General features: G+C 41.9%; 1 protein-coding gene across 1 annotated transcript in view; it reads right to left on the bottom strand.

Moving 5' to 3' along the window:
* Positions 1 to 12,514, bottom strand: part of LOC133711554 (uncharacterized) — a 51,328-nt gene extending 38,814 nt beyond the window's left edge. The window contains exons 1-3 of the mRNA XM_062137658.1: positions 12,130 to 12,514; positions 11,749 to 11,816; positions 1,924 to 3,114 (exon numbers count right to left, since the gene is read on the bottom strand). Of these exons, the coding sequence (XP_061993642.1) occupies positions 1,924 to 3,114; positions 11,749 to 11,816; positions 12,130 to 12,514 (1,644 nt within the window). The remainder of the gene's footprint in view (positions 1 to 1,923; positions 3,115 to 11,748; positions 11,817 to 12,129) is intronic.
* Between the last annotated feature and the right edge of the window lie 1,068 nt (positions 12,515 to 13,582).

The following is a 13,582-nucleotide window of genomic DNA, read 5'->3' on the forward strand; positions in this document are numbered from 1 at the left end:
TCATATATCTCAATTAACCAAAGAATACCATGTTAAAAATCATCTCAATGTTGTGATCCTCTTTTAGTCATGATTTCAGAGATATAGAATCATCCTAGACAGTTGAAAGGGCATCCTATAGACTCAAAACAAAAACAAAAGCAACGAAATTTTTTTTTATTTTTATGACATTTTTCGATTTTTTTGTATTTTTCAATATATATGACTCAAAATAAAAGACAAAAATGTAAATCCCTTCCCCCACACTTAAATATTGCATTGTCCTCAATGTAAGCAATTATAAGCATGCAATGAAACACTTAAGCATATAGAGATGGAATTTACGAAAATAAAGTTCAAAGACAAACAAAAAGCATAAAATAAAGAAGTAGGGAGGAAAAAGAGCAAATCTGCGTTGAAGGCTCCTCCACAGCTACTTCTGAATTGGGTTGCCTCCCAAGCAGCGCTTAATGTTTATAGTCTTTCAGCCTAGACTTGTACCTCCATTTAATCCTCAAGAGGTGGAACGTTTTGGAGGGGTACTTCCTCCACTTCGTGTTCCACAAAGGCCTCATAGTAAGGCTTCAAGCGATGGCCATTCACTTTGAACTCGTTACCTGTTTGTTCACTCTTTATCTGCACAGCTCCATGAGAAAACACATTAGTGATAACAAAAGGTCCAATCCAACGAGAACGAAGTTTACCTGGGAAGAGTTTTAGACGAGAATGGAAGAGAAGAACTTTTTGACCCACAACAAAAGTCTTCCTTCGAATCATTTTATCATGGAATGCCTTAGTCTTTTCTTTATAGATGTTGGCACTTTCGAAAGCATCATTCCTAATCTCCTCTAACTCTTGCAACTGCAGCTTCCTATGAAGCCCAGCTTCATCAATATCCATGTTAAACTGCTTCACAGCCCACCAAGCTTTGTGCTCTAACTCCACAGGTAAATGGCAAGGTTTGCCATAGACAATACGATATGGGGACATACCTATGGGAGTCTTGTATGCAGTTCTGTAGGCCCACAAAGCATCCTCCAAGCGGAGGGACCAATCCTTCCTGTTGGGGTTCACAGTCTTTTCCAATATCCCCTTGATCTGACGATTTGAGACCTCAGCCTGCCCACTAGTTTGGGGGTGATAAGGTGTAGAAACCTTATGTGTAACATCATATTTCTTCAACAAGGCCTCAATCGTCCGATTGCAAAAATGGGATCCACCATCACTAATGAGAACTCTAGGCATTCCAAACCTGCTAAAGATGTTAGACTTGATAAAATCTGCAACAACCTTAGAGTCATTAGTTCTAGTGGCCTTTGCTTCCACCCATTTGGAAACATAGTCCACTGCAAGTAAGATATATAGAAACCCAAAAGATGAAGGGAAAGGTCCCATGAAATCTATGCCCCAGACATCAAATATTTCAACAGTTATGATATTGGACAATGGCATTTGATCTCTAGAACTTAGATTTCCGGTTCGTTGGCATCTATCACAAGTTAAACAATATGCATGTGCATCCTTAAATAACGTTGGCCAAAAGAACCCAGACTCTAACACCTTAAAAGCAGTCTTTTTAGACCCAAAGTGACCCCCACATGCTTTAGAATGGCAAAACGAAAGTATGGCATTATGTTCATGTTCAGGCACACATCTCCTAATCAGTTGATCAGAGCAATATTTCCACAAATAAGGTTCATCCCAAACATATTGCTTAACAGTTTTCTTAAGCCTATCTCTATGAGCACGTGACATGGTATCAGGAATCTTCCTAGAAACAATATAGTTCACAATATCAGCATACCATGGTTCACTTACCTGAAGTCCAAAAAGCTGCTCATCTGGAAACGTCTCCACCAGAGGGAGAGGGTCTTCTGCATGTACCAAACGACTCAAGTGGTCAGCTACCACGTTTTCACTACCCTTCTTGTCCTTGATTTCAACGTCAAACTCTTGTAAGAGTAGGATCCATCTGATAAGTCTTGGTTTCGCCTCCTTCTTGGTCATCAAGTACTTCAAAGCTGCATGGTCAGTATAAATAATTACCTTGGTACCAAGTAAGTAGGAACGAAACTTTTCAAGGGCAAAGACAACTGCAAGGAGCTCCTTCTCTGTAGTGGAATAATTCATTTGGGCATCATTTAGAGTCCTTGAGGCGTAATAGATGGCATAGGGTCGTTTGTCCTTCCTTTGCCCCAAAACAGCTCCAACTGCATAGTCAGAGGCATCACACATCAACTCAAAGGGCAAGGACCAATCTGGAGGTAGCATGATGGGGGCTGACGTCAACAACTCCTTAAGCTTGTCAAAAGCAGCTTGACATTCCTTGTCAAAGTGAAAGGGCACATCCTTCTGGAGCAGTTGACATAGAGGTCTCGAAATCTTGGAGAAGTCCTTAATAAACCTCCTATAAAAACCTGCATGGCCAAGGAAAGAACGAATCTCTCTCACAGAAGTGGGAGAGGGTAAGTAACGCACAATGTCAACCTTGGCCTTATCGACCTCTATTCCCCTAGCAGAGACAATATGTCCTAAAACTATTCCTTGCTTAACCATAAAATGGCATTTCTCCCAATTAAGTACAAGGTTAGTTTCCATGCAACGTTTGAGAATTATTTCCAGATTATTAAGACAATCATCAAAATTCTTTCCAAAGACTGAAAAGTCATCCATAAATACCTCTATGATTTTCTCAATATAATCTGAAAAGATACTTACCATACACCTCTGAAAGGTACCTGGAGCGTTGCAAAGGCCAAAGGGCATACGTCTATAGGCAAACGTCCCAAAGGGGCAAGTGAAGGTTGTCTTCTCTTGATCTTCATTGGCTATGGCAATCTGATTGTAGCCTGAGTAGCCATCCAAGAAGCAGTAGTAGTCATGTCCAGCTAGGCGCTCAAGCATCTGATCAATGAATGGAAGAGGAAAGTGATCTTTCCTTGTTGTTGCGTTGAGCTTCCTATAATCAATGCACACTCGGTGACCTGTGACTGTCCTTTGGGGCACCAGTTCGTTCTCAGCATTCTTCACCACAGTTACCCCAGATTTCTTGGGCACAACCTGAACTGGAGAGACCCACTTGGAGTCTGAAATGGGGTAGATCACCCCACAATCTAGGAGTTTGATAACCTCCTTCTTCACAACTTCCATCATTGGAGGGTTGAGACGACGTTGAGCCTCTCTAGTGGGTTTAGACCCCTCCTCTAGAAGTATCCTATGGACGCAAGTTGTAGGGCTAATTCCCTTGATGTCCGCCAATGTCCATCCTATGGCGGTCTTGTGTTGTTTCAGCATCTCCACCAACTTCTCTTCTTGTGGAGTCGTAAGCGCAGAGGACACTATCACTGGTAAGGTCTCCTTGTCTCCTAAGTAGACATACTTCAAATGGTCTGGAAGAGGTTTAAGCTCAAGTTCTGGGGCCTGGACCACTGAAGGTAAAGTCTTGTTAGTAGATAACTGAATGGACAAAGGAGAATTAGACTTACCTACATAAGGGGATGCTTCAAGGAAGGAGACGTTTTCAATTATCTTTCCTTCACAAGTGTCCTTCAATTCCTCCTTTGAGATAATGGCACCACCTTTTGTGTACCCTACTCCTTGTTCGAGGGTTGTGGCTAGGGTATCCTCATTCATGGCCTCAAACATTTTCTGGGCAAGGTCATCCAAAATATCAATAGAATAACAGTCATTTATATCAAGAGGATACCTCATGGCTTCAAAAATGTTGAAGCCAATAACGTCACCATCAAACTCCATGGTGAGAGAACCTGCATACACATCTATCTTTGTCCTAGCTGTCCTTAAGAAAGGACGTCCCAAAAGCAAAGGAGTGGAACTCACAGGGGAGTCCTCCATTTCTAACACATAAAAATCAGCTGGGAAGATAAGATGGTTAACCTGCACAAGCACATCCTCCAACAAACCTCTAGGGTATGCATTGGATCTGTCAGCTAACTGAATGATAACATTATCAGATTTAAGTTCCCCTAGACCTAGGGTTTCATAAACAGAGTAGGGCATAACATTAACAGATGCACCTAGATCTAGCATGGCATTCTTAAATCTGGAGTTACCAATAGTACATGGAATAGTAAAGCTTCCAGGATCCTTACACTTTGGAGGAATCTTCCTCTGAATCAAGGCAGAAACGTTCTCACTTACCTTTACCACCTCCTTTTCACGGTTCACTCTCCTAGTAGTGCAAAGCTCTTTAAGGAACTTGGCATACTTAGGGACTTGCTTGATGGCCTCTAGGAGGGGTAAGTTTACTTGTACCTTCTTGAAAGTTTCCAAGATAGCTTGGTCACTTTCATCCTTCTTGGATTTAGCAAATCTGCGTGGAAAGGGCATGCAAGAAGAAGAAGGGTTAGTGATAACCGAATTGGATAAGTTAGAATTAATACCTTGAATATCCGGTTTGGCCTTTTGTGGTGAGGACGCCTTGACTTCTTCCTTGGACGTTGCAGGGTCCTTTTCAATACCCAACTTTGTGGGTTCATGGTCTTCCTCAATCTCTATGCTTACTTGGGCTTTCTTGGGTGGCTTGGGTTGATCCACAAATGGCCTTCCACTCCTTGTAGTCACAACTGATGCATTCTCCACATTACCCTTAGGATTAGGTATTGTGACACTAGGGAGCTTCCCATTCTCATGAATCTTGCTCATGAAATCCACAACTTGGCCCATCTGCTTCTTGAGTTCTGCAATGTCCTTAGTATGGGTCTGTTGTCCTTGGATCAAAGCCTGAGTAGAGTTTGTCAAGGCTTGTGTAGAAGCAGTCAAGGCTTCCAACGTCTTATCATAATGGGAATTGGAATTCCCAGAGTTCTGTTGAGGAGGAGGCATGTAAGGAGCTTGAGGACGTTGAAAGGTAGGCCCTTGAGGACGTTGAAAGTTACCACCAAGAGGATTCTGAACATTGTCATTGTTGGTCCACTTGAAGTTGGGATGGTCCCTCCATCCTGGGTTATAAGTATTGGAATAAGGGTCATGTCTAGGACGTTGAGGTCCTCCCTGATATCCTCCTTGAAATCCCCCTTGGTATCCTCCAATAGCATTGGCAGATTCCCATCCTCCATTTTCATTGAGTTGAGGGCATTGATCAGTAACATGCCCTTGCATAGAGCATACCCCACAAGCTATGGATGCACTAGGTCCTTTGGAACTTATGACTTGGTTCATGAGCAAGGTGAGCTTATTCAGTTGATCCTCAATGGCATTGTTCCTACCCACTTCATGTACCTTTCGAATGGAGTGCCCTACACCCTCGTATTGTTGACTGTTGAGGGCACGATTCTCAATAAGTTCCTTTCCCTCTGCAGGCGACTTGTCCACAAAAGCTCCTCCAGCTGCAGCATCAAGCATTTGCCTCTCTAAGGGTAAGAGTCCCTCATAGAAGCATGTCAGTAGGGTCTCATCCTTCATCTGATGTTGAGGACATTGAGCAAGTAAGGAATTGAACCTCTCATAATAGGCAGAATAGGATTCATCTGGAGCTTGTTCAATTCCACTAAGCTTCTTCCTGAGTGTGATGACCTTGGAAGCTGGGAAGTATCTTTCCAAGAAGGCCTTCCTCATAGTGTCCCAAGAGGTGATACGTCCAGCAGGAATCTCATATAGCCAATCTTTGGCTCTGTCAGCTAAGGAAAATGGAAATGCTTTCATCCTTAGAATGTTCTCATCTGCTCCTTGTGGTTGCATATTAGAACACACAACCTGAAATGCCCTAAGATGCTTGTTGGCGTCCTCCATAGGAAGCCCATGAAACTTAGGGAGTTGGTGCAATAATCCACTCTTCAGCTCAAACTCTGCATTCCTTCCTGCAGCAGGGGCAGGGTACACAATACCTATAGGGGGTCCTCCCTCAACTGTTGCTGTGGATAGTTCCCTAATGGATGCCATTCTCTCTTCTTGAACTTCTTCAGGTGGTGGTGTAGGTGGTGGTGTAGAGTTAGACGAAATCACAGGTGACGGTGAACGTGAAGGAGGAGATGGGGTAGGTGTAGGTGATGTAGATTCCTCAGAAGGATAGATTCTCTTCCCTTGCTCGTTAAACTTGTACTCTTTGAATTGCAAGGAAGAAGGTCTTCTGTACTCAAGTGTAGGAGGATTTTTCAAACGAGCGAGCCTTTCTTCAATCTCTCGTATGGTAGGGAGTTTAGAGGACTCGGACATTCATGGAATTCCTGAACAACATTAAGATGTACAGAAGTGAGTAACTTACGAAAACAAACAAAATACAAGTTAATATTTTCATACAAAAACGTCACTATTCACAATGCAACAAAAGAGACTTACACTTTGTACAAGTAAGAGAAGTAAAAACAAAACACTTTACATGTGAAGGGTATGTACAAGTATTTTATTACTATTTTTTTTTTAGAACTTATAAACATCGTTAATAACTCAATTGATTCCAAGTTGTAAGTCGAGCCCAATAGAAACCACTACTATTGGTGAGCTACGATATAGGGATAGTCGCCTAGACATAAGTCTCTTTCCGTGGTTTCAGAAGGCCAGATAGCCAGATTAAGAGGTAAGTGAGAGGGAGGACTCATTTTGGTGATACTACGGAGGCTACTCCCTCATTGAGGTTTACGCCCCTATTGGCTACTTCCACATTGTGGTTTACGCACAGTCTATAGTATCTCTGAGATCCAATTGAACCCATCACCCAGGGTCTCAACCTAAGACACCATCTGTAATGCCCCTTACTCAGTTTGGAAAGTACTCATGTGTTAGACTGTTCTCCTAATGCTAATAAAGGCCGCCCTCAACCTCATAAGACCTTAGAAGGGTACCAATGAAGGGTTAAGGCCAATATTAACAAAAGGGCCCTTGTCTACTCATACGATTTTACACACTCACAACAATTAAATAATTAACAATATTCATAATTCAATTTTCATTGTTTTCCTCTTCTTTACAAGTAAAATTAGACAAAACTTTCAAACCAAACAAATACAAAACGTCACTATTCACTATTCACAATTTTTTTTTTTTTTTTTTTTTTTGAATCTTTTATTTACAATTATTTTCAACACTTAGGTACGGGAACAGGGAATCTCGTTGTGCAATGGGGCTGAAACAGCTACCCTTCCAAGATTATGTTTAATCCAATATACCTTAAGTGCCACAACAATTTCTTACATTTTCTTTTTGTTATAAATACTATTGATATCAAATTTAATTCCAAGCGGTAAATCAAGTGGACGTGCGGCCCAAGTATAATCGTCTAGACACAAAGTCCCTCCTACATCCGTTGGGCAACCTTACTGAAATGGCCAGGTAGGGGAGGGCGAACACAAGAGGTAGGATCCATTTTGGCATAGGCTACTCCCTCATTGAGGTTTACGCCCATTTGTAGCACTTCTGAATCCAGAACCCGTCATGAACGTTGTCCCCAGCCTAGACACCATCTCACATAGGATATTCTTACTAGGATGTAAAAGGTCCTAAGTGTGTTAGACAGTTCAATGAATGTTAATAAAGGCCGCCCTCAACCTTAAGGGACCTGAACTAGGTACCAATAAGGGGTTTAGGCCAATATTAATAAACACGACTTCACCTATTCCTTCTTTAATTTACAACTCACAATTAAACTAGTATTCAACAATATAAATAACAACCTAAATAATTAATTAACTAAGTAATTAACTAACTAAATTTCGTTCAAATATAAACAAGTGCTTTTTCCGAAATTTTTTTTTTTTTCTTTTTTTTTTTTTTTTTTTTACGATAACAATATAAACAAAACAATATATTCACAATATGACAAATGATTTTTCAATCCCCGGCAACGGCGCCAAAAATTGATACGCTATGAGCAAGCGCATAATTTAACCCTGAAATATCGTTAGTAGTATAAGCAAATAGGGATCGTTCTATTCCGGGGATTGAGGGTACACCTGTCATTGTCAAACAATTAAACAATTAAAATTAAAACAAAGTATAATATTTACACACATGCACATTATTTACGAATAAAAAGGGGGTTTTTGATTTTGGGTTTTTTTTTTTGAAAATTAAACTAAGTTAACAAAATAATTAAAATGCTAAAACATAAAAAATATAAATGGAATGCAAGAACAAAGATCAAATCGAAACCCATGATTAAAGTTGATTCAAGTTCATCATTGTTCATCATAGTCATGCAAGAGGAATTGATCATGTGAAACGTTCAAAGCAAACAATTTCCCATATTTTACTTTCAACGCTAATTAATCTAAGTGAAAGCACATAGACTAATCCTATCAAACATGCATTCAAGCCCTAGAAAGCTAGTCAATCATACATGTTTAACGCATTAAGCATCTAGAAAGGCTATCAATTCAAATGTGCAACTTAGTATGAAAAAGTCCACCTAATTGCAATCTTCTTTGATTAAATTCGGTTTTTGTACAAAACCTTTACTACTTATTGATTCAAGAACACAAAACCAAAAAGTTGATTCATGTTCTTAAATTCGTAGCACCAATTATATAAAAACCCTAAAAGTTTCGAACCCTTTAAGATTAACATACAAAAGATTTCTATCATGCAAATTTAATCAAACACTCACACATAAGCAACCATAATTCGCAAAGTATGAATCTGAAAATTAACTATTAATCATAAAATTTCAGAAAACAATACTTGTTCAAACATATGTGTCAACTAAGGCATAACCAACGAAAATACAAACAAAGTTACAAGGAAGAATCGAATTACACCAAGAGATGGAGATGGTGATGAACGAAAAGGTGATGTGATCTCTTGAATTTCGAAAGCAATCTTCAAGGTGGAGGATGGATGGTGTTCACGGCTTGTCTTCTTCTTCCTTGGCCTTGCTTGCACTTCGTGGTTGCCTTAGAGGATGGAGAAGAGCACGGCTAGGCTAGAGAGCTTTTCTGAATTTTTTCTAAAGTTGTAAAACACAAAGGAAAGGAACCCTTGACGTTGAGAATGTGTGAGAATATATAGTGGACGCCTCCTTGCTTTCCAAGCCGTGTAAACCTCTAAATATCCCAAGGAATTAATCTGAAAATGCCACATAATTTCCTCCAATAATAGCTTGCCAAATAAGCCCTATGACATGGTTCAACCAATCACAAAACTCCATTTTAATTCCCTAATATTTTTGGCCGAAATATATAAAGATATATTCTGATTTTGTAGTTCAATTTCGGCCAAACTTCCTTAGAGAATATAGGGAACGAACCTAGACTCCTTTTTGGCCGTTTCTTGGTCTCCACACTTTGGCTTTCCTTAAAACTCTCCCCTAGAATCTCTCCTTGCCGAATTCTCTAGGGTTTCTTCATGAATATCACGGCAATTCCTTCTTTTCCTCTTGGCTTGGACGGCAAAAGATCTTCTAGGGTTTATCTCTTGATGTATTTCCATAAAAATAGCCCTAGAAAATCTCCCTAGAATATCTCCTTTTAATTTCTGATTTTTGGACGCCAACTCCTTGTTTCTCTCTTCATTTTGGACGGCAAAACTCTCCTAGGGTTTCTTCATGCGTCACAAACCCTAATCTCTTGGGCCATGATGGGCCATGATCCATTTTGCCGAAAATTCAAAGTGCTCTTGGGCTTCGTTGCTTCATCTTCAAGCCTTCTTATTTTCCAACGCAAAACACTTCATTTTCTTCATTTCTTTTCATAGTTGCGTTGGAAACTTCATTGGTAAGCTCTCCTCCATTTCGCAGGGTTTCCTGGTTGCACTAGGAAAGCTTGTTTCTTCATTTCTGCTCAAATGTGTGGACCGTTATCTCTCATATTTGTTCGTCTTGATGTTCGCAGGCTCCTCTTTCCATTCGTGCGTTCATTTCCACTTTTTAGCTCGGAGGTCCTGAAAATAGAAACTAGTATGAGAAATAGAAACTTTCCTAATTTGAAAAATAGAAACTTACTAAAAATGAAAAATAGAAAGTTACTAAAAATGAAAAATAGAAACTTGCCAGAAATGAGAAATGAAAACTACAAGAATAGAAACTTTCTAAAAATGGAAAATAGAAACTAAGAAAAATGGAAACTTTCTACAAATAGGAACTTTCCCAATCAAAGAATGGAAACTTTCCTAAACAGAGTTTTACTAAGGAAATGACGCAAGAAATGTAAGGAAATGCAGTTAAAACGTCGCATTAAAATGCTCCTATCAGAACCCCTAATAGCCACTACAACAGAGAAAGTCAAGAACTTCTTGTGGAGAAATATCTATTGTCGATTTGGAGTCCTGGATACTATTGTCAAGGACAAGGGGGCATAATTCGATAACGACGAACTATGGGCATACACCGAGAACATGGGCACTAAGATCCTGTATGCCTCGCTGGCACATCCACAAACAAATGGCCAGGTCAAGGCTGTCAACAAAATAATCAAGGATATTCTAAAGAATAAATTGGAGGACGCCAGGGGCCTTTGCGCCTCCAAGCTCCGGAGACATTATGAGCCATCAGGACAACGACAACAGAGGCCATCGGTGAGACACCTTTCTTCATGGCTTTCGGCACAGAGGCAGTCCTCCCCATTGAGACAAACATACCTAGCAGAATAATCGAGCATTTCGATGAGGGTACTAATGCTGAGGGCCTCTAACTGGACACAGACTTACTGGAGGAGCTCCGAGACGTAGCTCACATGTGCAACCTGGCAAACAAGAGAAGAATAGCTCGATATATGATGCTAAAGTCTAGTGCCGTACGCTAAAACTGGGGGACTGGGTTATGAAACAAGTGTACTCGAAACCACGGGGACTGAACCCTTCCTGGGTAGGTCCCTATGAGATCATCGAGGAAGTTAGTCCAGCCACTTTCTACATCGGGGACATGGATAAGATCAGGTCCCACCACCCATGGAACACTTAACGTTTAAGATACTATTACAAGTAGCTCCCGGAGCATCTTATCCTAGCTTTTTGATCATCTAAGCTATGGCAAGCTACTCATTGGGTACTTATTTTGTATCAGCCATCATGTCGTACTTAAATGGAAAAAGGAATTATTCAGACCATTGCTTACATTTAACTTAGCGACTGGGCACCTCGGATACCATTGGCTACAATGTTAACTACTTTATTCCAACATTAAGTATTTAAACATAAAAAGATGAAACAAGGCACAAATGGAAACAATTTTAATCTCTTTCTACATTTCCATTTAAGTAACAAAAAATCATGGAACCATCACCAAAAGCTTGGACTCCCAAGCAAAGGAAATAATAGAAGGGAGTACCCCAATACCGGCTCAAGGCCATTAATTGTTCAAAATATGAGTAAACACTAACTAAAAAAACCCTACTCCTGGGCCTCGGTGTGGCTCCCGAAGGCATCACCTTTGCCTTTAGCTACCTCAGCTTCCTAATGCCTTTTCTTCTTCTCCAAGAGTCCCCGCTTGAACTTTTCTTCGTCCATGTACCCGGCGGCCACCCACTCCAGTACTTAAGGATCATCGACTTGTCTTGGGCAGCTACGAGCATGTTGACCAACTCTTGGGAGCCTTTGTACTCATAGGCTGCCTCCCGACACACCTCGGGAACATGGCCTTCCAGGTACTCAACCTTGGCTCTCCAGGAGATGGCCCTCTCCTCTACATCCCAGAGAGATTCTAGCTCATTCTTCAGCCCATCGACCATGCCTTCCAACTCTGGGATTCACTTCTCTGTCTCCTCTAGCTCGTTCACTTTCAAGGTCAAGGAGTTAACCTTCTGCCTCAGGGAGTCCTGCTCTTTCTCCAACTTGCCTTTCTCCTCAGCAGATACTTCACCTGCGCCCCGACAAGTTGCTCACCTCCTCTTTCAGCTGCCTGTCCTCCTCACTGGCATCGATTGTATAGACATTAAACAAGGCCTGTGAAACTATCATGAGTAAGAGGCAAACAAACTAGCAATGAACTTATGAAATGAGCAAGTATGAAGATTTACCTGCATCATCGACTCCCCGGCCAACCGATGGTTTTCCTGGGGGGTGTTGTCTTTGGCCCGTACCCGGTCTAAATCAATATCCTTTAAGTCCCCGAGCATAGAGCGCACGAACTTTTCATCTGCAACCCTGTACTCGCTCAACAGCTGCTTAATTGTTTCTTGGGCATAAGGGGGACAACAGGAGACAACATGCTTAGCGAGGGGGACGGCTCCTGGATCACTTAGCTCTTTCGCGGTTTCTTCACACCTGTGCCCATAACATCTCTGCCAGTATACGTCACCTCTTCCTTGTCCCTGCACCAGTGACGATAGCGGTGCTGCCTTTTCCTTTTGTCCCCAGGGAGGAGGCCCTCTCTACTTTCCAAGGACCCATTCGAGCGGGAAACCTGTGACCCCGTCGCCTTAGCCTTCCCTTTCTCCGGGGCCACAATTGTAACAACCGTACTTGCTGGGGCATCCTCTTTCCTGATGATCGGAGCATCAGGGTCTGGGTCCCCAAATCCTTCGTCCGGTATCTCCAATAGCAGCTCTTCAATGGATCGCCCAGTCTTCTTGTTGACCAGATCAACATCAATGTGAAGGGAGTCTTCCCCTTGGTTGTTCAGCATATCCATCAACTTGACGTCTTCCATTCTGTCCTCAGGTTTTCCCTTTCAAGGTTTCTTCTTCGGTACTTTCACTGCAAAGAGATCAATGTTAGGGGATCCACCAAAAAAAAAAAAAAAAAAATTTTATTTTTATTTTTGGAATCCATGCATGCCCATCTCACCGGGTACTCTTCCCATCCCCAGTCTATCAAGTATGAAGTACCGGATGAACATATAAGGGCTTCTTTCTTCTGGGTCGACGTTCCATGCAGCATACACTCTTGCTATTCGTTTTCTCTCAACTTCAGATAGCGTGTAAGCCTGATCCCCGATGGCTTGAAACGTTCCCGTTAAGCGCCACTTACTGTTCTTTATCTGCCACTGGCCTCTAGCAAGGAACACCTTATTCCTCCACTTCTTACTCTGGGAGCTGGGCAAGTCAGTAACCAAGGGATCATAGTCTCGGGCTGTAAAAGTCATGGTACCTTGGCCCATGTCGCAGAGATCCCACGTCGCTATCATACTTAAGATCTGCCTCCACGCATTTGGTGTCAACTGCCCCGGCGACAAGTTCAGCATCCTGAGTAGGTATTGCAGGCACCGGGGTAGCGGTAGCGACAACCCTTGATAAAATTATTTCTCGTGGAGCGCGACCCATCCGGGGGGAGGGTTGGAGGCCATCTTACCGTGATGTAGGGGTCTTAGCTTCACCTGATCAGGTATTCCCCATCTCCGCCTCATCAAATTGATCTCCTTCATCGTCATGCTCCTACCGGGTTCATCACAGACGGTCCTGTCTACCAACGTGTATCTTGGCTTAGGTTTCCCCTCTGGTATAGCAACCGTCACCTCCATATCTCCAGAATCCGAACTTCCCTCACTCTCTGAGCCACTACTACTTCCGGTACTGACTGACATCATCCCTGTAGAAGACGCCGTATCCTCAGCCCTAGATCTATGCAACGGTCCTTTCTAGGTACCGGTCTATATCTACCTCAACTTTCCTTGCAGAGGCTTAATGAGAAGATCTCGCACCCCCAGCCTCGGTGTTTGTTCCTAATTCCATTATAGCCTACAAACAAAATTTCGTTGAATTATGCACCGTTATCTGGA

Source organism: Rosa rugosa, chromosome 5 (genome assembly GCF_958449725.1).
Source record: "Rosa rugosa chromosome 5, drRosRugo1.1, whole genome shotgun sequence".
Classification (NCBI taxonomy): Eukaryota; Viridiplantae; Streptophyta; class Magnoliopsida; order Rosales; family Rosaceae; genus Rosa; species Rosa rugosa.